Source organism: Peromyscus maniculatus, chromosome 5 (genome assembly GCF_049852395.1).
Source record: "Peromyscus maniculatus bairdii isolate BWxNUB_F1_BW_parent chromosome 5, HU_Pman_BW_mat_3.1, whole genome shotgun sequence".
Taxonomy (NCBI): domain Eukaryota; kingdom Metazoa; phylum Chordata; class Mammalia; order Rodentia; family Cricetidae; genus Peromyscus; species Peromyscus maniculatus.
The window spans coordinates 10,903,850-10,925,081 of record NC_134856.1 but is presented as its reverse complement, the minus strand read 5'-3'; the positions used below and the strand labels follow the sequence as shown (position 1 = coordinate 10,925,081).

General features: G+C 42.9%; 1 protein-coding gene across 2 annotated transcripts in view; it reads left to right on the top strand.

The window, feature by feature from the left end:
• Nup93 (nucleoporin 93) overlaps window positions 1-21,232 on the top strand; it is a 110,622-nt gene that overhangs the window by 53,975 nt on the left and 35,415 nt on the right. The window contains exon 1 of one of the 2 annotated variants that reach the window (XM_042277302.2): window positions 1,906-1,924. The exons of the other annotated variant lie outside the window; for it this stretch is intronic. Coding sequence (XP_042133236.1) covers window positions 1,922-1,924 — 3 coding nt within the window. The 5' untranslated portion in view covers window positions 1,906-1,921. Of the gene's footprint in view, window positions 1-1,905; window positions 1,925-21,232 lie in introns of those variants that run through there. 2 annotated transcript variants of the gene reach the window in all.

Here is a 21,232-nt window from a genome sequence, read left to right as displayed (position 1 = left end):
CCATTCCCAGACAGAACTCTGACTACTGCACGTCTGCTATGCTCAATACAGTATGTATTTGATCAAAAACAAACGAGTTTGCTTCTTGTACTGGTCTAGAGAGAGGTCCCTCAGGATTGTCTTTTGTTCAGTAATTGGAGCATAAGCTGAGCCTGGTTAATTTCAAAGCTACCCCCAGCACATGCTTCCGCCTTCTTCCCCGTGCAGCTCTGAACCGTTTGTGATACCTTGTTTTGGGTCTGGAACAAAAACCTGAATTGTTGAATGTTAGAAGCAACTATTGTGACGTCTTCTGTGGCACTGAGTAGCACTGTTGGTGCAGTTAATTTTAAGTTAGGGTAAGAAAAACTGGAAAGCTCTTCAGATTTATAGCGCTTGTTAGCAGTGTACATCTCCAAGGTGGGCCTTTGATGCTGTCACAGAGAAAAACAGGCAAGCATGGGCTTTCTGTGCCAGTAACCTAAGCTCTTTCCTTGTTTGACTCAGTGGTCCAATATCAGTGTTTAGGGCGGCCCTGTGTTTATTCCTTTTGTTGAGGGGTTTGATTTGTTTTCATGAGGTAGAAATGTCAGAAGCATCTCAATTCTGGGTATTTGGCAGAAGTTTTGATGTATGAAATGTTAATTATATTGTTTTTCTTTAAAGCATCGAAGTCTATAACCTGGTTCTTTTTCTTAAAAGACAAATGATGATGGTCATTTAAACAATCTTAAGTAGCCAAGCTCTGGATACTAAATGGCTAAATTAATATTTATGTAAAAGTACATTATGAAATTGGCAAATATTCTATATCACTCAGGTTCTGCAAGTATAGGTGTTGGGTTTGCAGCCAACAGATTGCACTCTTAGGCTCTGTGATGTTGCTTTGAAGAGGGAATGGTCTTTTAGTTTTTCTTTGCAATCTGTGCCATAATGGTGGCTGTCTCCCTGACTTTAACCATCTGGGCAGAGGTCTTGGGCAGTTTCGTCTCTGCTCTTATACAGAAAGGTTCCTGCAATTGCATACTTGTTTGCTGCATTGAATTTCCTTTTGTTACAAAGACAAACGTTAGTATTTTGATCTTTAATTTTCAGGTTATACGTTAAACATATGGAGGAAAAAAAATACCCCATTCTGACAAGCACCTTAAAAATCATTGCAGTAGAATGGGAACATTCATTACATACACATCATATGTTTTCCCCCTAAATGTTATGCTAAGAAGTGACAGTTGAGCTGAGCATATGTTAATAAAAGGCCTGCATTTTCCTGTGTCACTGACAGTTTCATTGGCTGTATATTCCTGAAATGCAAATAACCTCTGTTCTGTTCAAAGATATAATTAACCCGAATAGCTATTTAGTATCAAAATCTTTTAACTACTAAGAGACCAAACATTTAAGATGGTGAATTTACTGTTCTCTCTGAAGGGCAGTGCAGTTGACAAGGGCACAGTGTTCTGAGATATTCCTGCATGTTGGAGCTTCATATTCTGTAGACTAAAATGGCAGAATCTGCCTGCTGCTGTATAAAGTCTTTTAACTACCATTTATTTTAGCATCATGACATGTGCAGATTCCTGCTGCTCAGTTAAGGGACCAGCTTTGCACAACTGGTGTTGCAATCTGTGGCCACAGCACTGCATCACAATGCAGCAAATGCATTTTCCACCTTAACTGAACATGACAGAGAAGTGATTATTAACCATGCAAGATGTCGGAAGTCATCAAAAATTCACATCAGAGTAATTATAGTGGCTTGGGTTGGAGGAAAAAAGTATCAGCATTCCTTGCCTACATGTTGTCTCTCCCCCTCTTTAATCTTAACTTGGTACAGTCCGTTAACAATAAAATACCCTTCTGTAACCTATAAACTGTTACTCCCATCAGTTTGTGCTTGCAGACTGACAGCTGACTTCTCTGCATTGTGGGGACACTTCTGATGGTAATGCTCTGCTCAGGGGGTCTGCCATGTACCTCCTTTGAAGGGGTGCTACAGCCTCATTGTCTAATTGGACTCTAGTGCTTTAGTCATATTAGCACTTGCAGAGAGGTTGGGTTTTGCCTTCTTCTTTCCTCCCTCTCTTTCTCCTCCCACCGGACTCTTCAGTGAGGCAGTTCAGGGTGGGAACCTTAAGCTCTGGTGCCGGCCGGCGTTCACCCCACTGGAAGGAGCTGCAGCGACTGCCAGCATCGGCGCCTGCAGCTCCTCAGGTTCTTGAGAGTGGCAGGTAGGATTTCTTGTTCCCTAAAGAAATTGAGATAAATGTGCCCTGAAGAGAGTGACAGCCTTCTGCAGTATCTTTGAAAGATAAGATCTTGGTTTGTGTGAAATTTTGAGATAAATTTGGTAGCAGTTAACTCATTTGATAGAAAAAAGTATTTGATTCTTCTGAGAATCACTCATTTTTGTGCCTTGTCATTTTAATGTTTTTCTTAAAAACAAAAAAGTGTTTGGGTGGGGCAGAGATCTGCTTAAAGATTCCAAGAGTTGGTTTATTTAATTATTTATTTGTGGATTTCGTCTTCAAGTAGCAAGTAGTGTGGACTTTCTTCAAGGTTTTTAAAAGAGACAGGTGAACTACAGAATTCTTGTATGATGTAAAATATGAAGATAGAATTTTTTTCTTTGATAAAACCGGTTCCTTTAGAATTGAGGAGAGAGGAAAGGGGAGAGGAGAGGGAGGGAGGGAGGGAGGGAAGGAGAGAGAGAGAGAGAGAGAGAGAGAGAGAGAGAGAGAGAGAGAGAGAGAGAGAGAGATCATAGAATCTCATAACTTATGTTTCCTGTGTAAGGAAAAATTACTTTCAAAGATATTTGGAATTGTCTCACAGGGAATGTTTTAGTATAAGGTTTTAAATGAGAAAAATTAAATGTTAGCACCTCTAGCGCATAAATCTTAATCATTATCAGTTATTGGCAATTTAAATTAAGAAAGCTATTTTTAATTTCTTAAACTCTAACTGAGAAGTATATGGATATTTTACATATATTGTACATATATTTCAGATTATTTTAGAAGTGAGATGAAAACTTCCTATAATGTTTTTACAGATAATATTTAATAGCTTGATTACTATCCGAAGTAAATTGTTTTAGTCAGTTCATTGTCACACCATAAAAACCATCAGAACAGAAGGATGGTATGTGCACCTTTTTATCTCAAGAGTGTGCTTTATTGTGGGTGCTGTAGGGTCTGGAGCTCTTTTTGGAGCTCACACTTGGAAATTGCTCACCTAGGCGAGGGCTTTGGCCCCTTCAGAGCTGGGACTTTCTTTACTAACAATAGAAGCTGGGGGCTGTCAGGTAGGGAATGGAGGAGACCTGCTCAGGGAGGGGAGCTGTGAGAATTTGGCTTCTCTCAGCCCTGGGGGCTGGGTTTAAGATTCCTTTAAAACTCTGACCTGGTGCAACGCTGCAAAGAATTGATTTCTGAGATGAGACAATAGCTGTGGTTTGCATTTTGTAAAAGATGGAGGAAACCGCTAACACTACCCTGTGTACAGGGAAATGACTCAGGTATCTGTGCCTTGTCCAGTCGCACACTGTTTCCCTTTGTGTGAAGTGAAGTGTGTGTGTGTGTGGGGGGGGGGGTGCAGTGCCTGCGTCAGAGCTCCTTAGTGTAATGTATGGAAAATGTCTCATCCACCATTTTAACAATTAGCTGTATCATGGGCGAGGCGAACTGGAATCGGAAGGCAACTGCAGGGCCATTCCACCCATTTACATTAGCTGCTGTGGTACAAGAGCTTTGTGACTGTAAAACCAACATTGATTTTGCATACCGTATAGTAGAGTTCTTTAGGAGACGGAGAATATTCCCAGAAAGAAAATGGAATCCTTTTGTCTACAGTAAGTATTTCTCATATAGCTATTAAAGGTTGAAAATTTGTCTTTGGTTGAATGAGCAAAATGGACTTTTAAGCTAATGCTGCCAGTGTGAAAAGTGTAGCAAAGATCCTTGCATTTTTTTTTTAAGTTCTAGGTAAAAAATCAGATGAGCTATATTTTTAAAATACGAGAGTCATGAGTGATTTTAGCAAATGACTTTAAGTAATTATTCATTAATAATGGTAAATATGAATTTATCACTAATCACAGATGGAAATGATTCTTGAGGGAAAAAAGAAACCTAAGAGTAGTAACTTTCAGAGTTTCTTTTATTGTCTTTAAAAAGAATGTTCTCTGTTTCTGAAAAGGATTGTTGAATTTTAGAGCTTTTGTTAAAAAATAATGATAAAAAATAATGATCTGTAAACACATGACTAAAAGTTATAAGAAAAAGGTGTCTTAACAAAACAGGATTTTGATCTAAAAAAAATAATAGAGGTTTTCTCTCTCACTCATGGGGACTATTCTTAGTGCTTTTTGCTTAATTAATAATTGTGACTTCAAGCACATATAAAACTCATTTTGCAGCTGTAAGCTTATAAACCTTGATTCTTAAATGTAGTTGGATTTGACTTGATTCAGATCTTAGTTCTGTTCTGCTGCTGCTGAGAGGGATGTGTGACTTTTAACTTTGACTGTGTGTTTATTTTAAAGGCTGAAGAATGTTTCTCTCTTTAACCCTGAAGACTGTGTAGCAGGTTTGGCCGTGAAGTCTGATTGAAGACTGGCTCACCAGGCTGAGTGGTTGTTTCAGTTCATCCTTCACAGAATTGAGTTCTCAGGATTTTCCCGGCTTGTAGCATGCTTAGAAAGCCACCTCTTGTAGGTTGTGGCTGCTGTTCATCCTGGTCACCGCACACAGTTTTTGTTTAATAAATGTTGGAGACTCCGGAGAGAGCAGTTTTCTTCACAGCAACTTTGCGTTGACATAGAAGAGTCAGTTGTAAGCCCTGACCCCTGGAGAGATTCTGTAAATCCCCAATGCTGGTAGAACTCATGAAAGTCTGGCTGTCAGTGTGCTTTTTTCAGTCCAAGGAGCCTTCATTGAATGCACTAATTGTTCATATATGTGCTAGAACGCAAAGGGCCCCATTCCCTTAGATTTCTACAAGGCTTACCCCTGGAAATGAAAGTGTCTTTGGGCAGTAACTTAGGACTGCAGCCTGACTTACGTAGAATGTGGCACAGATGGTTCAAGGAGCCTTACAAAGCCTTCCTTTGACAAATTGTAAGGACTGTTGGCTTGACTATTCTGTGGGCCCTCCCCTCTTCCTCCCTGTTACTGGCTTTATAAAAAGCTCTATGCCAAGTACCTTTTTAGATCAGAAGGGCTAGTGCTTTGTATTTTCTTTGCTTCCACCCTGGTCTACTCAGGTTTGGTTGTTAGAGGAGGCTCTTCTTGATAATTGAAGGGCATTCTTCATTCTCTGCAGTTTCAAAGCTTTTTGGTTTTCACACAGAATTTTAGCCTTTTATAATCGAGAATCGGGTTGCTTCTTTCCGTGACAGGAAAGACATTCATATCACACCTCTGACTGCTCCGGCATACTATAATGCAGACAAGCAGACATGCCAGCCAGCCTTCTAGGAAGCTTTTGGTGGCACTAAGATGGCAGTGAGGAAGGAGTAAAATGGCGTCACCCGGAGCACTATGAAGAGAGCGACACTGCACTTCTTTTCTTAGTCAAGTCTGGAGACATCCTTAGTAGCACCGCTTCCAGCTCATGGTTACTTGTTATTGCCAGGACAGAGAAGTTTTGAGATTTTCCTAAAGGCTCGTTAGCACTTGTATCTAGACCTCAAATTTAAGAAATTGTGTTAACACTTTGGCATGGCCTCTGGTGTGCATTCTTTTTTAGTGTAGAAACTTGCTTGTTATATGGATAAATTTTTGAAAATGCAGAGCCATACAGTATCATTCCTGTGAGAATGGATTCTTTGTCTCATTCTAGTTCCCGGTATAGCGTATTCTGCAGGTGAGGTGTGGCCGGAGTGGTGAAGACAGTGCTTTTCTTCATTCCCATCTCTTACGGGGTGGGAATTTCTGGAGCCAACCAAGGAGTTTATCTAGCATAATCAGCTCATCTGGGTTAGGTGAAGCAAGGTTTACTGCAGTCAAGGACTTTTTCAAGGTCAGACATTGGGAAGCAGCTGATATTGTCCTATATCCACAGCACCCAACTCCTGACCTGCGTGCTGTCTGCATCTGATTCCATTTTTTCCCTCTTTGTTGGCTGGCTGGTAGATTAGCTTTCAGCAGAGTCAGTCTGTCTGTGCTGCTAGGGCAGCCTGACTCCCAGAGGTATGTGTTTTCAGCTGTCCCAGAAATGACTTCCTGAGCTGTGCTTGGGGTCCTTCTGGGTTTGTGTTGGAGATGATGTGCACTTGTCCATTTGTCTTTTATAACCACCCATTTAAAAATATGATCTCTCCTGCAAGTGGAGCTCCTAGGCTCATGGTGATTGTTGAACATAAAGGGTGAGGCACTCAGCTGGGATGGAGCTGGGCTCTCTGAAGGCATCTCCAGCAGCTAACCCCTCTAACTAGTTAGGAGAAACTGTTCAATGGTGCCCCTTCTTCAGGAGAAGGGCATGAGTAAAGGCATTTAGCTGCCTTTCATTTGGGGCAGTTTACACTTGAAAAAATGGCCTTGCCCATGTTCTCCATTGCTTATATTTTTCAGTCCTGCTAACTGTATCTATGGTGACAGTGCTAAGTGGTGCTTTCTGCAGTATTTCTCGGCTCTCCCAGAGCAAAGTCAAAAGGTTTCCAGCCTCAAACAGGGTTAGGAGAGAGCGAAACTCCAAGCACTCTCAACAAAGGAATGCCTTGACAAAATTACACTTAAAATAATGTGAAATCAGAGAAAATCTCTTCGGTTGGTTGTTTCTAGGTTGTTGAAAACTGAATTTTTGAGTAAGAAGGAGCTGCAGTGAACCAAGGCTCTTTTCTGTGACAGCCACCCTGGCTGGTGCTCAGACGCCATCAGCACAGGCACTGCTGTGCCGCAAAGCAGGAGAGCCTAGGAGTTTGACTGTGGTGTGAATGACTGACACTGGGTACCAGCCGGGAGTTTATGGAAGTGTGGCGGTAAACTTTGTTCTGCATCACTCCTTGTGCTTGCTAAGAGCTCAGGCTCAGTCCGCAGTGCTGCAGAAAGCAGGTTGCTGGCTCTCGTTTGCCTGACTGAGATGTGTCTCTGCTAAACCCCTACTTGTCCAAAGCTTGCTTTTGGTTTTTTTCCCAAAAGGGTAGAAGGCACAAGATCAGATAAAGCTCAGGGCATCTACTCCTAGTCCTGTTTCTTGTTAATAGCAGAGATTACATCAGTGAGTTCTTTCAAAGTGGGTTTTGAGGGCCATGCAAAGGCATGCTGCTTATAAGCAAGGCCATTATGGACATATTCCCATTTATGCTGCAGGGCAGGTTTAGTACCCTAAGTCCAAGATAGACTTGAAATACTTTTTTTATCCCCTAATGAACCCACCTTGTTCCTCCCCTAGAGTGACCGTGGGGTCCATTTTTTAGATCTGTTCATGTCTTTGGCTGAGGAGAGGGCTCTGCTGCTGCTCTTTGAAGCCAGGCATATAGTGCACTATTAATATTCATCACATTTGCAAAGCTGGGTTGAAAAAGTTCTTTCTGGGGAATCCTTCCCTTTCTTGTGTCTTCACAGTTCAGCCCTCACAATGTTCTGACTTTAGGGGGCAATTGGATGAAGGAGAGGAAGTGCTCACAATTGTATTTTCTCTTCGGTGCTACCTCAGAGTTGGAGCAGCTGGCTGGCCCCCTTTCTCCCCTGGTGTCTACCACTGTGATACCCACATTTCTCCCAGCAAAAGGAGGAGGATGGCCAGTAGAGACTCTGCTACCACCATCTGGCACCCATGTACATTATGGTCCCTCTCAACTGGGTGCAGCCTTAGACTTACTTTTTTAAAAAGTGGTGTGATGGTGGCACTGATCAGGTTGTTTCCTCTCTCCAGCCCTCTTGTGATCAGACAAAAACAAGACAAAACAAACAACAGCACAAAAACGGCTACAAACACACACACACACACACACACACACACACACACACACACACACACACACACACACACACACACACACGGGCCTGAAAGGGTATGGCAGAACTTTGTGGGATTTGGAGGAAATCGGAATCTGCAGAGAAGCATTATTATTATTATTATAATTATTATTAATTATTATTATTATTATTGCCACCAATGTCAAGGGAATTGCTGAGTATTTTACTCATTTACATGATTTCATACTTGTACCCTCTGTATTGAGGCTCTAAAGCTTTTCAGTAGCTGAGATATGTGAACTGTTTCTCTTTCTTGAATATCTAGAAATGGCTGGGATGAGGTGGGAAGGTAAGTAATAAGAATGCCCAGTACCCTTGAAAGGAGCAGAGCTGGCTTCAGAGCAGTAGCAGCATAATAAGATTGAAATAGCCCGCTCTGGGATGCAGCCCCTATCATGGCTTCCTCAAGTTAGCAAGTCCGTGGGCTAACCATCTGCATCGTGATGCCTTGGGGTAGAGCTGGGAAGAGGAGTCCAGTAGTTTGTGCCCACATTGTATTAATAAGGTGGGTGTCCGCACATCTCTGCAGCCCTCACCACCCCACCTTGCTGCTGCTGCTCTGCCCACAGCTTTACTTGCCTCTGAAGTCTCACAAGATGGGTTTGTGTTCTGGGGTTTGTTCATTTTTCTTTAGGGGAGCATAGAGATGGGTAGTAAGGAGGAACTATGCACAAAGTCTAAGGGCTTACAGTAATGTGCTTCTTGAAGACCTATGGCTTTCTTAGAAGGCAGTGTGGTGCAGATAGACTAATACTGACAGGATTTTGAAGAGACCAGGCAGGTCAGCACACTAAGGTCAAAATATTGTCTGTGTGTCCCTTTGCTGGTCTGCGAGGAGGTACTGCCCAGTGCTGAGCATTCTTGCATTTATTAGAGCCTCCTTGTGGACATTGAGTTCTCTTTCCCCTGTGAGAATTAGAAGATTCTCCTGTAAACCAGTTTGATTATGGAAACAAATGATTTGATGTGCTGTAAGGGATCCAAATCCATCATGCAAATGTATGACCCTCCTTTTAGCCCACCAGCAGAAGTTCAAGTACAACATGGGATCCGACATCTTGATAGTGACAGGCGGCCCAGCACCTGTGCAGTGCCATGTCACACTGTCAGGGCCTGCCACCTGTGGCTCCAGAGCTGTCCACAGCATGGATCTGCTGCCACCTGCTGAAAGAGCAGCTAGGCTCAGCACAGACGCAACAGCCACCTAAACTGTAAGCGGTGATGTCACTCTTGCCTACCTAACGTTACTTTCCTACAAGAAGTACAGTCGGCCTGTCATCACATGATTTAAAGTTTTTGTAGAAAACAAGCAGCTCCTGGGACTTATTTTAAATATAAAGCATGGACTTCAGTGGAGATTCAGTCTCGTTCTATTTATTATTTTATCCCGGTAATCTCTGTCTGATAAACGGGGTTGAAAATGCTTTAAGACATTATGCAAATTCTTCAACTTAAAATTTGGAAACCACCCACATTTAAAAGTATCTACTTTTTGAGTTCCATCAGTAATGACATTTTTGCACTTGAAAATTCCTTGAGGAGACATCAACCTACACACCACACAAGGGGGCTAATGAGAAGCATGGCCACAGCATCTGAGAGGCCCAGCGTCTCTCTCAGAGTACTGGTGGGTTTTTTTGCAGTACTCAAGTGAAATTATCCTTCCTCATCTCACCCATAAGTAGGAGTTTTACTTTTGTAGAAAGTTTTACCCTGAAGAATGCTTCAGAAAATGTCACGTGTCAGAAAATGGGAAGGGAGTTTGGGAGAGGCTAAGAGAACAGGTGTTTGACTCAGAATGAACTGAAGGAAAATATTGGCACAGTGTATCTCACCTTTTCTTACATTTTCTTTGAAGAAATCGTATGTAGCTCTGTTTGTATCATTTTTACTTAAGCTTCTCCCTAACTCTTCCCACCCCACCCCACTGAAATTTCATGGCCTTTTATGTAACCTGCTGAGTCCATTTAGTGTTGCTCATATGTATGTGTTTGGGGCTGATCACATGGGATTGGATTGTTTTTTTCCAGGGGGCTGATCTCTGGACAAGACTGATTCTCTCTCTCTTAGTGGTCATTGTCTGCAGCTTGTTGTCTCTTCCAGCATGGATGGGGAAAATGTCTCATGCTTTCTGTTGAGCACTAACCAAAGTTCTAAAGAGTCCTTAACAATGCCCACTATATTTCTTGTTTCATCTTGAAAGAAGAATTACTCTATTTTTACTTATTTATATCCCAGCCACATGCCACCTTAAAGACAGTGTCTCAATATGTAACCCTGGCTGTCTTTGAACTCGGTGTAGACTAGACTGGCCTCAAACTGACAGAGATCTGCCTGCCTCTGTCCCCCAAGTGCTGGGGGTCTATACCACCAAACCCAGTCTTTTCTTACTTACTTTGTCTTTATTCATTTTGTTTGTGTGTCTTGGCAGGTCGTTCAATCACAGCATTCATTTTTTTTTTTTTTTTTTTTTGCCAGAATGCAAAAGCAAGGTTTAATTCTGGATATCCAAAAGCATTACAAGCCTAGGCAGGGACTTCGTCCAATACATCCAATGCAGTGGAGGCTGGAGGAAGCACCCACCTGTCTGCAAGCTCAGTTTTTAAAGGGAAAAGTCACAAGGTTACATCATTTAGGGGTGCTAGTACAGGTACAATTCTGATTGGCTCACTTCTAGGGACTTCTAGAAATTACTTCTAAGGGAGTGGTTGCCCGCCACCATTTCTCATTGGCTGCCCTCAGGTGGAGGCATTTCTGTGATCAGTTACCCTGGAAACCAGGGAGAGGACATTCCATAGTCTGGCAGGCATTACCTCGTGACTATCTTGTGGCTCTGTACTTTTACACTTCCTGGTTTCTGGAATCTGAACTGACTGGTCTCAGTAGCTTCTGGCCTGTTCCAGTGACTTCTGGCCTGTAGCTAAAAGGAGCAGTCTTAGGCCTTTAGTTTTGGGGTGAGAGCATTTTGGTCTTATTTTGGTTCCACATTTCCCCCTTCTCATGTGCCTAATGGAACCCAATCATGGGTTTTGGACAGTTAGCTCCTAAGTATCCCTCTCTAATAATGGCCATGTATAGTTAGCCATCTTGTCTCTATGCCAGGGAGTTTTCTTTTGACCCAGCATTTCAGCCTTTTCTGAACAGGGAACATGGGTGACGTTCTCTCTTCTGGAACTGCTTCGAGCTGGCATTGGGGCGCCGATATCAGGGGGCCCCAAAAGGCTGAAAAGCTAGTCAAAGACTGGGTAAGGGGGTATTTGTCAGAAGCATGTAGCTGCCTGACCCCATAGGGACAGGGAAGAACCATGTTAGCTGGGCTGGTCCACGTCAGCTTTTAGCAAGTCTGGAACTCACAGTCGTCTGGAGCAGTGGAGTCAGCAACTGAAACCTGGAGGTGACTGCCAGCCAAATGGAAATCTGTTAGACAAATTTAAACTAGGAACAGAAGTTAAAATTTATGAACTTATTTGGAACCCTTAGGTCCGTACCCTTAGTAATGTGAAAAGCAGTAGTTCCAAGACCAGGAGAGAGGAAAAATACCATCTTTAGGAATACTTATCTGGGGTCCTTTCAACCTCTCTGAAATGGGTCTAGGTTTTTATGGCTCTTTTGATCCTTTGAGGCCTACTTACAAAATGTCATAAAAGTTTTAGATTCATTAGTATTACCAATCTATACTGAAATCCATATTGTAAACAAAGCAGGTAATGGGTATCTTGTAAAACAGCAGAAGTGGACTCATACTTTGAGTCCCAACAAGAACTACAGATTTGGGTTAAAAGCTTGTTCATTTTCCTTCTGTCCAGAAAGCCAGGTATAAATTGGACAGAGATTTTTGACCTGATGAGAAGCACTTTTAGGTTTACATTTAGACATATTTAGATGACATCTAAAACAAATCCAAAATGTTGAGTTTGTGACTGAATAGAAAGTAGTCATTGCTCTACCAGCTCATCAGGGCTCCTAAATGTTAAGCTCTGAACCATAGAACAAGAGAGTAATCTGAAACATATCTCAATTTTAGACTCATATCTGAACCTTTATGACTTAGAACATTTTCCTAAAAGTGAGCTAACGAGCTAGCTATGGCCTTGCACAAGGATCTGGTTGATGCTGCCATGCTGACAAAGTTAGAGCTAGCCCAGCCATCAGTACTATCAGAAATCTGAGAAGGATAAACTATATCTGAGTGCAGACCAAGAAGCTTCCAATCCTATAAATTACAGGGATCAATCCCTACCCAGGTCTCCATATGTTGGAGGCACCAGTCAGAACAGCATCAATCTTCTTCCGCCATCAGGTCCATAAGGCAGAGTATTTTTCCTGTGGAATCGGGACATGGAAGACTGACCTTGATCACGCAAAAGGGTGCAATCAATTCCAGTGTCCTACTGCTTGTCCACAGTCTGGGCTGGGTCCTGGTGGCAGGCGTTGCATTGGGGCATCTTGCCCTGTGATCAGCGTTGTCATATTTCAGGCAGAGACGTTGTGGTGCCTCATATGTAATCTTCTTTGGAGACCTTGGGTCACTGCTAGGATCTGGAAGCCTGTCTGATATAGTAAGCTTTTAGATCAACATTTAAATGCCATATTCTGCAGATCTTTGAAGTATGAGGGCTGTCCAGGTATATCTGAATAGACAAACTTTGTTTCTAATTACTTGTTTCAAGCTCAGCCCTAAAATCATATGCAAGAGACTGAGTAAATGAGTAAACTTACATCAGTACTTACTTACCCTGACTACAATTAAAAAACTTGATTACTTATGACTGATTATTTATGTTTTCTAACAATCTACAAAAGTAGCCTAAAAACAATGCTTTTAAGTTGAAGCTCTTCTAGCATCAAATACAGGTTCAGTAAAGAAACCAAAACAAAATATCATTATACAACATTCTTAAGCCTGAACGTACCTTGGGTAAGAAGAAACATTTTTTTAAGCCATTGGTTTTTAACTATAAAAACTGTTCTTAAAAGACTGAGATCTCTCAAATGTCTTCCACCACTGCAACTAGACTCTTTTTGGAACTCTAGTCCTGCCATACATTTGCAAACCTCAGCTGTTTCTTATTATTCCTTTATGTTGCAAAGTTTGGCTGCCAGAGCAAGGTACATTCCTGTGAATAAAAGCATTGATGTGCAGCTTTAATATTAATCAAATAAACATATGTTGCCATCTATTTAAATTCTCTAGAAACTTGCTGTTGAACACTTGTTAAAGACATAAGTATTAGGTGTTAACCCAAGTAGATCTTTATAACCTTAGTAAAAGATGGCTGCCAGCCACATGGCTGCCCATGAGGTCACCAGCCAAGATGGAGGGTGCCACGTGGTTGCTGTTTAAAGCTCATTTTTCTAAACAATAATTACTTGTACACATACACACAGTTGGATCCAAGTTACACACATACATACATACAGTTAAAGCTTGCTTACATTTTCAAGTCACATGCCTGTATACATACACACATAAGCAGTTTGCAGAATCATTAGCCATTTTTAAGAAGAAAACCAATAAGAATTAACTTTCAAATTCAATATTTGCAGGTATAAGAAACCATAACAGTTTACATCACATCCCCTCTGACCTTCTACAACCTTCCATATACCCTCAGTCTGTTCCTTTGATCCCTCAGACATTTACTCCAGACAAATTCCGCTTTTGCTTTTCTTTTAAAACAGAAACTCTTACCAAAGTCCTTCTTGTGATTTCCCTCAGTACTCTAGAATATATTGTAAAGTTACAATAGTTTAAACAAGAACAGAAATACATGCATACACCATAACAAGAAAACTCAATTTGCATCAGCACTGTACCGCAGACAAACTGTTGGTGACATTCCATTCTTGGAGCCAGACCTTGATCAGGTTTTAGCCCCAGGGCAGGTCTTGGGAGCCCCACCCAACAGCTTGGAAGAGGAGGACAGGGAAAGCGGGGGGGGGGGGGGGGGGGGGGGGGGGGGGGGGGGAAGCATGCACCATGGAGACAAAAGATTGCTGTTAACCTCAGATTTTCAAGAACACGAGAATGACAGACTGAAAGTGACTCCACGCCCTGGCTGGGCCCACAGACCTGTAGGCCACTCCTCAGCTGTGACCCTGGAGGGGCAGTTAGTTCTCCACCAGGCCCCACACTGAGCTCCTTGAGGCTCCTGCTGGCTCCTGCCAGCTCTGCCCCATGTCCACACAGGAGCCCAGCCAGAACCTGCCGGCCAAATCTGGGCCCCACAGTGCTCACAGCCCGCTCTAGCACAAAGCCATGCCTAGTTCCCATGCAGCCAAGCCTCTACTCCACAGCTTTGTGAGCGAGCTGGGGTCCCGAACCCACTGCATCTAGGCCCCGTGATGCTCATGGGCTGCCTAGACCTCTCAGCAGCGCCCTGGGTCCCCGAAGTAGCAGCTGTGCAGCTGCTGCCTGTGCTCTGGTCAGAGAGAGCAAGGAAGCAATGTTAGGTTAGTCTGTGCCAGTTCAACCACCGAAGGGGTCTCCATCCCTTCGGCTGGCAATCGGCCCACAAGTCCCAATGCACACACAAGCTCAGGCATAAAACACTCACACATGTGGCCACAGTTCTCACACATTTATACATTTATGAAGGTATAACAAATAACACTGACGAACAAGATAGGCAGACAAAAAGGAAGAACAAGGGCCCTACAGATGGTCCAGGCAGACAGACGAGAGTCTGGAGAGGGAGCCTCAATAATGCCAAAGACCTACGGATGGGACAGTGAGAATTCAACAGAGTCTCCCGATCCCCAGATGGATCCAAACAGACGGACCCCTCACGGGCATCTCCCGATCCCCAGACGGATCCAAACAGACGGACCCCTCACAGGCATCCTAACAGACGGACGCCTCTCGGGCGTCCTATGATGGGGGGGACCTGTGAGGACCCCCGCGTCCTGATGAGGGGTTGGAACGTCTTCCAACTCCTCCAGGGTCACCTTACAGGCGCGTCCGCCAAGGTGAGCCTGTCAGATTCAACCGCCGGCTTCGGATACGAGAATGAAAGTAACAGGAAAACAAAGACAAGAAAATGGAGCGCTCTTACCGATCGGTGCAGATGGACCTCCGGAGCTCTTAGGTGTCCCAGCGGGAGGTCTCTGGGGATCCCGGAGAGCCCCCAAATGTTGTGCCCAGATCGTGACCCCCAGAGAGACCACCAAAGACGAGCATGCCGGAATGCAAAAGCAAGGTTTAATTCTGGATATCCAAAAGCAATACAAGCCTAGGCAGGGACTTCGTCCAATACATCCAATGCAGTGGAGGCTGGAGGAAGCCCACAGCATTCATTCTTAATACCACTTTTGACTTTGTGTTAGTATGTTTATTTGGGGCCGGCAAGATGATTCACTGGGTAAAAGCTCAGTCTCTGGAACCCATGTGGTGGAAGGAGAGAATCAGCTCTCACAGATTGTCCTCTGACCTCTACATGTGCCATGGCACACATGCCCCTGACCCAAATATAAGTAAATATAAAATTAAGAATTGATGTATTTTGATTCGAATGTTGGTTACAGATTTACTATTAACTTGTATAATATCATACATATTAAGTGAGAGGGAGCACAAAGATTTTGTAGTACCACTACGCAGATACCTTTTGGTACATGTCCCACCTGCCACAGTGACTCATTCTCCATTTTGACAGCATGGGTTGCTTGTTAGTCTGTTGAAGGGAAGAGATAGGGAATAGTATTTTGTGTTTTGAAGGGCCATATAAAATATGGCTGTTGCCTGGTGCTCCAGCCTCTGGTTGTATGTATGTATGTATGTATGTATGTTTGTATGTATGTATGTATGTATGTATGTATGTATGTATGTATGCAGGAGTGTATGTATGTATACATGCAGGTGTGTATATGTGTACAGCAGTGAGGAACTTTGTATGTTCTTCAAGTCAAACTGTTCATGTAACTTGCCAGCAGATCACTTATTTATTGTAGATATGAGTACAAACTGTGAGAGAAACAGTGTAAATTTTTTGGTTGGTTTGGTTTGGATTTTCAAGACAGGATTTCTTTATGTAGCCTTGGTTGTCCTAGAACTTACTCTGTAGATCAGGGCTGGCCTCAAATTCACCGAGATCTGACTCCCGTGTGCTGGGATTAAAGGCGTGTGCTACCACTACCCACCTTTTTTTTTTTTTTTTTTTAATGTCGTTTTTTTCTTTTCTGATTAAACTGAACAAGGAAAATTTCCTCATTAGAGATTCTTTTAAAAAAAGATTATGGTGTGTGTGTGTCTCTGTGTGTGTGTGTCTCTGTGTGTGTGTGTGTGTGTGTGTGTGTGTGTGTGTGTGTGTGTGTGTGTGTGTCTCTGTGTGTGTGTGTACATGGGTTCTGAGGATCTGAACTCATGACCTTAGGCTTTCAAAAAGAAAGCACTTTTACTGGCTAATCCAGCTCCTCAACTGAAGAGACTTTCTCCTGAGGTTTTCACTGTTGGAATGCAGATCAGCTAAGAAAATTTGGCCATTTGGCAAAACAGACATCTGTTTGCCTGTGCCTCTTTGGGGTATTCCTTGCCCTGAAGTCTGTAGTGATTAGAATCAGGCTTATCTTCCTGGGCTGTAGCTATTTAGGAGCCGCTTTGGCCACTGGGTCCCTCAACTATTATAGAATTGGTAGGAGAATGGACTTCACTTTGAGGTTCTGGTCTCTGTTGTTCTTATTGGGTACATCACAAGGCAGTCCAGATCCTAGCAAAGATGGAATGGAGAGGTGGCTCGGCAGTTAAGAGTGTTTGCTGCTCTTACAGAACACCTGGATTCAATTCTCAGCACCCACATGGTGGCTGTAACTCCAGTTCCAGAGGAGCCCTCTTCTGGCTTCCATGGGCAACAGGTGTGCAAGTGTTGCACATACATGTACATAAAATAATTTTTTTTAGCAATGGAACATGATCAGGAGATATTGTAGCTAGAGATGTGTGACATTTATTGTTCCACGACAGTAACATCCTTTGGGTTGCTGTGACTCTGATCACTACTACAATACCGTGGTTAGACTGTGACCCATAGTAAGAAATGTATTTTACATTATAGTCTATTTCATAATATATATAATAGGGTTACTATTGCTGTGATAAAACATCATTACCAAAGCAACTTGGGGAAGAAAGGGTTTATTTGACTTACACTTTAGCATTACAGTTGATCATCAAAGTAAGTCAGGACAGTCACTCAAACAGGGCAGGAACCTGGAGGCAGGAGCTGATGAAGAGGCCATGGAGGGGTGCTGCTTACTGGCTTGTTCCTCATGACTTGCTCAGCCTGCTTCCTTATAGAACCCAGGACCACCAGTCCAGGGGTGGTACCACCCACAGTGGTCAGGGCCGCTCCACCTCAGTCACTAATTATGAAAATGCTCTACATATACCTGATCTTATGGAGGCATTTTTTATTATTAAATTTATTTATTTATTTATTTATTTATTTATTTTACATCCTGACTGCAATTCCCCCTACTTCCTCTCCTCCCATTTCCTCCTCTAAATCACTCCTGTTCAGAAAGGGGCAGGCTTCCCATGGATATCAACAAAACATGGCATATCAAATTGTAGTAAGACTAATCACCTCCCAAATATTAACTCTGGGGAAAGTGACCCAGTATGGAGAATAGGGCCCCAAAAGCCAGCCAAAGTGCTAGGAACAGCCCCTGCTCCCACTGTTAGGAGTCCCACAAGTAGACCAAGCTGCACAACTGTAACATATATGCAGAGTGCCTAGGTCAGTTCCATGCAGGCACCCTGCTTGTTAGTTCAGACTCTGTGAGCCCCTGTGAGCCTAGGTTGGTTGATTCTGTGGGTTTCAGATTAGTTGATTCTGTGGGTTTTCTTGTGATATCCTTGACCTCTCTGGCTTGTATAATCCTTCCTCCTTCTCTGTGAGCTTGGTCTAATGTTTGGCTGTGGGTCTTTGCATCTGTTTCCATCAGTTAGTGGATGAAGACCCTCTGATGACAATTGGGGTAGACACCAATCAATGAGTACAGCAGAATATCGTAAGGCATCATTATGTTGACTTTTTTTTTCTCCAGTTGTGTTCGGTTCTATTGTAAGTTTCTGAGTCATCCAGTCTCTGGGTCCTAGTGCCCAAGCATTGCCAGGGGTGGGCTCCCTCTCATGGCATGGGTCTCAGGCTGGACCAATCATTGGTTGGCCATTCCTTACCCCAGCACATCCCATAGGCAGGACAGACTAGGTCGAAGGTAAATCTGAACTTTGCTGTTTGTAAACTAGGTTTGTGCCCTCAACCCCATTTTTGTTTGTTTGATTATTTGTTCTTGAGACAAGGTCTCACTTCAAAGCCAGTAACTGGGTTCGTGTCCCACTCCCTCCACTGGAAGTCTTACCTGGTCACAGGAGAACTGCCATGGCCAGTTCAGGCTACATTGGAGGCATTTTCTTAATTTGGGTTCCCTCTTCTCAGATGACTTTAGCTTGTGTCAAGTTGACATAAAACTAGCCAGGACAACCAGTAAATAGATATAGTTAAAAATAATACCTTTTTTCCCTGCTCCTGGAGATCAAGCTCAGAGCCTCACTGTGACATAAATATATATAATTGAAACAAAAGTTTCATAAAACAGTGCCCATCCAGACCATCTACCAATCTCTATTGCATTTTGTTTAATTTAAAATGCTGTGGAGAGCCAGGTGTGGTGGCACACACCTCCAATCCCAACAGAGCCAGGAGGATCTTGAGTTTAAGGCCACTGGGCTACTTAACAAGATTTCTCTAAAAACAATTTTTTAAAAATTATTACTTAATTGTAGGTTCTGACCCATATCTTTAAAACTATTGTTTTAAAGTTATGGCAAAACTTCAACATTTATTGCCATATCTCTCCTTTGTGTGAGGTAGAGAGAAATAGCAAGCATAAAACATGTTTCTCTCACCTTGATTTGATTTGTTGAGAGAGAGTGAAGTAGAGTGGAAGAGGGTAAACAAGAGTGTTAGGTCTCAAAGAAACCTAAAAAAACAAAAACCCCACCCAAGTCTCCCTCAGCACCCATGGCTCCTCCTAGCACTTCTCACCCCACCCCTACCCTAAACCTCTCCCTGCCAGGGGCTGGGCTTTGCTTCCCTCCCCCTTCTGATCCCTGTGGAACTCAGCTGCTTTGGACACATGGTCTCTTGGCTCCTAGCTGTCTGCACTCCTCCATCTCTCCTCTCTCTCTCCACTCTCTCCCTTCTCTCATGGCCCGGCAGAGTCTGCTGGGCATGCTTAGTCTGGACTCTTCCAGATGCCTCATTTTCTATTCAAAAAGCAGTCAGAAAATGTGGGTTGTAAATCTGAACTTTGCTGTTTGTAAACTAGGTCTGTGCCCCCAACCCCATTTTTATTTGTTTGATTATTTGTTTTTAGGCAAGGTCACTATTGGCTGGTCTTGAACTCCATCAATCCACTTAATCTGCTTCCTGATTGCTGGAATTAATGTTGTGTGCCACCATCTTAATGTGGAACTGCTGTTGCTTCTAAGTAATACAGATGGAAGAAACATGTAGATTACTTGACTTTTAAACCTTTTTTGTGGATATTCTTCTTTGTCTTTTTAAAGAATATTTTTATTTAATGTACATTGAGTTTTACCTGCATGTATGTCTGTATGAGGGTGTCAGACAGTTGTGGATGCTGGGAACTGAACCCCTGTCCCTTAGAAGAGCAGCCAGTGTTCTTAACCTCTGAACTATCTCTCCAGCCCCCCTTTGCTTATTTATTTATTAGTATTGAGGATTGAACACTGGCTTCCATTCATAGCAGGCAGTTGCTCTACCACTGAGCTGTGTCTTTAAAGTATGTAATTTTTAAGTGTGATATAGGTAAGTATTAGAGAGAGACAGTTTAACATTGGGTTAAAAGTGAGGGCCAGAATTGGATGTATGTAATACACATACATGCCTGGAATAAAGTATTTACCCTGTAAATATTACTCTTAGTACAGATTCATTGTTCCTAATCAAAACATCTTGTGTTGTACCTGTTTCTCGAAACCCCCAGAGACCACCAAGGAGCCAGTTTCTGATGCAAGCACACAAGGGTCCTTTTATTCGGGTTCAGTGTGGGCCACCGCAAGGCAGATGGAAGGAAATGTGGCAGTGGCCACGAGCCCAGGTGTAGAGTGTTTTTTTTTTTTTTTTTTTAACAGATTTATTTATTTATTATGTATACAGTGTTCTGTCTGTACATATCCCTGCAGGCCAGAAGAGGGCACCAGATTTCATTACAGATGGTTGTAAGCCACCATGTGGTTGCTGGGAATTGAACTCAGGACCTTTGGAAGAGCAAGCAGTGCTCTTAACCTCTGAGCCATCTCTCCAGCCCGAGGTGTAGAGTTTTTTATAGGGAAAAACCACAAGCCGGGAATTGGCAACTTGGGGTTGGGTAGAAGGGATATGGGGCAAAGTGATTTTTTGGAACTATTGGTCTAGACTTAGAGTGTGAAACCACATTTGAAACCATTGGGTTAGACTTTTTGGTGGGGAACCACAACCCGCTGAACAGGATTATCTGGACTGCTCAGCTGGATTATCTAGATATCTTCAAGGGCCATAAACTGCAGACATCCTGTCTGCAGAAGGATGCTGCTCTGTATCTGATCGAGTTGTCATGGCACATTCCTGAGGTCCTTCCTGAAACTGAGTACAGCAGGTGGTCTGAGATGGTGGCCTTTCCCTAATATGGAGTCTGTAAAGTCAAGTCTAGGCCTTTACATTTGAATCCACACTGCTCAGAAATCTGAAATGTTTTGCATGTTGACATCTTACCTAACAAGTAGAAAACTTTGCTCCTGACCTCATGGAATGAGTCGGGCCAGAATGCATATGCACTAGTTTCTAAAACTACCTTACAGAGTAGAATTCTCTGGGCCTCAACTTCATGGGAAAGGACAGATGAATTAAGAATATTTTGCCTCCTTTGGGGGTCCATCCTTTTAGAGATGGAAAGAGATTTTAATTTTCATTGGGAGAGTCAGAGCTCAGTCTGAATTCTTCCTGTGCTTCTTCCTAATTGGGAATCCTTGCTGAGTTAAAAGTTGAAATTTCAGTTTCTCACCTGTAAATGGAGTGGGAGGAGTCTAGGGGGGTGTAGAGTGGTGGTGTGTGTACTTCTTTATTGTTAAAGGATTGACCCTGGATGTCTTTGAATTGCCTAAGTCCTTCCTGAATAGGAACTTCTGTGTGTTACAGAAAGCTGGGAACAAAACCCATTCTAGCACCCGGAAGGAGCAGCAGATGGGAAAGTTAGGAGTAGGAATTTTA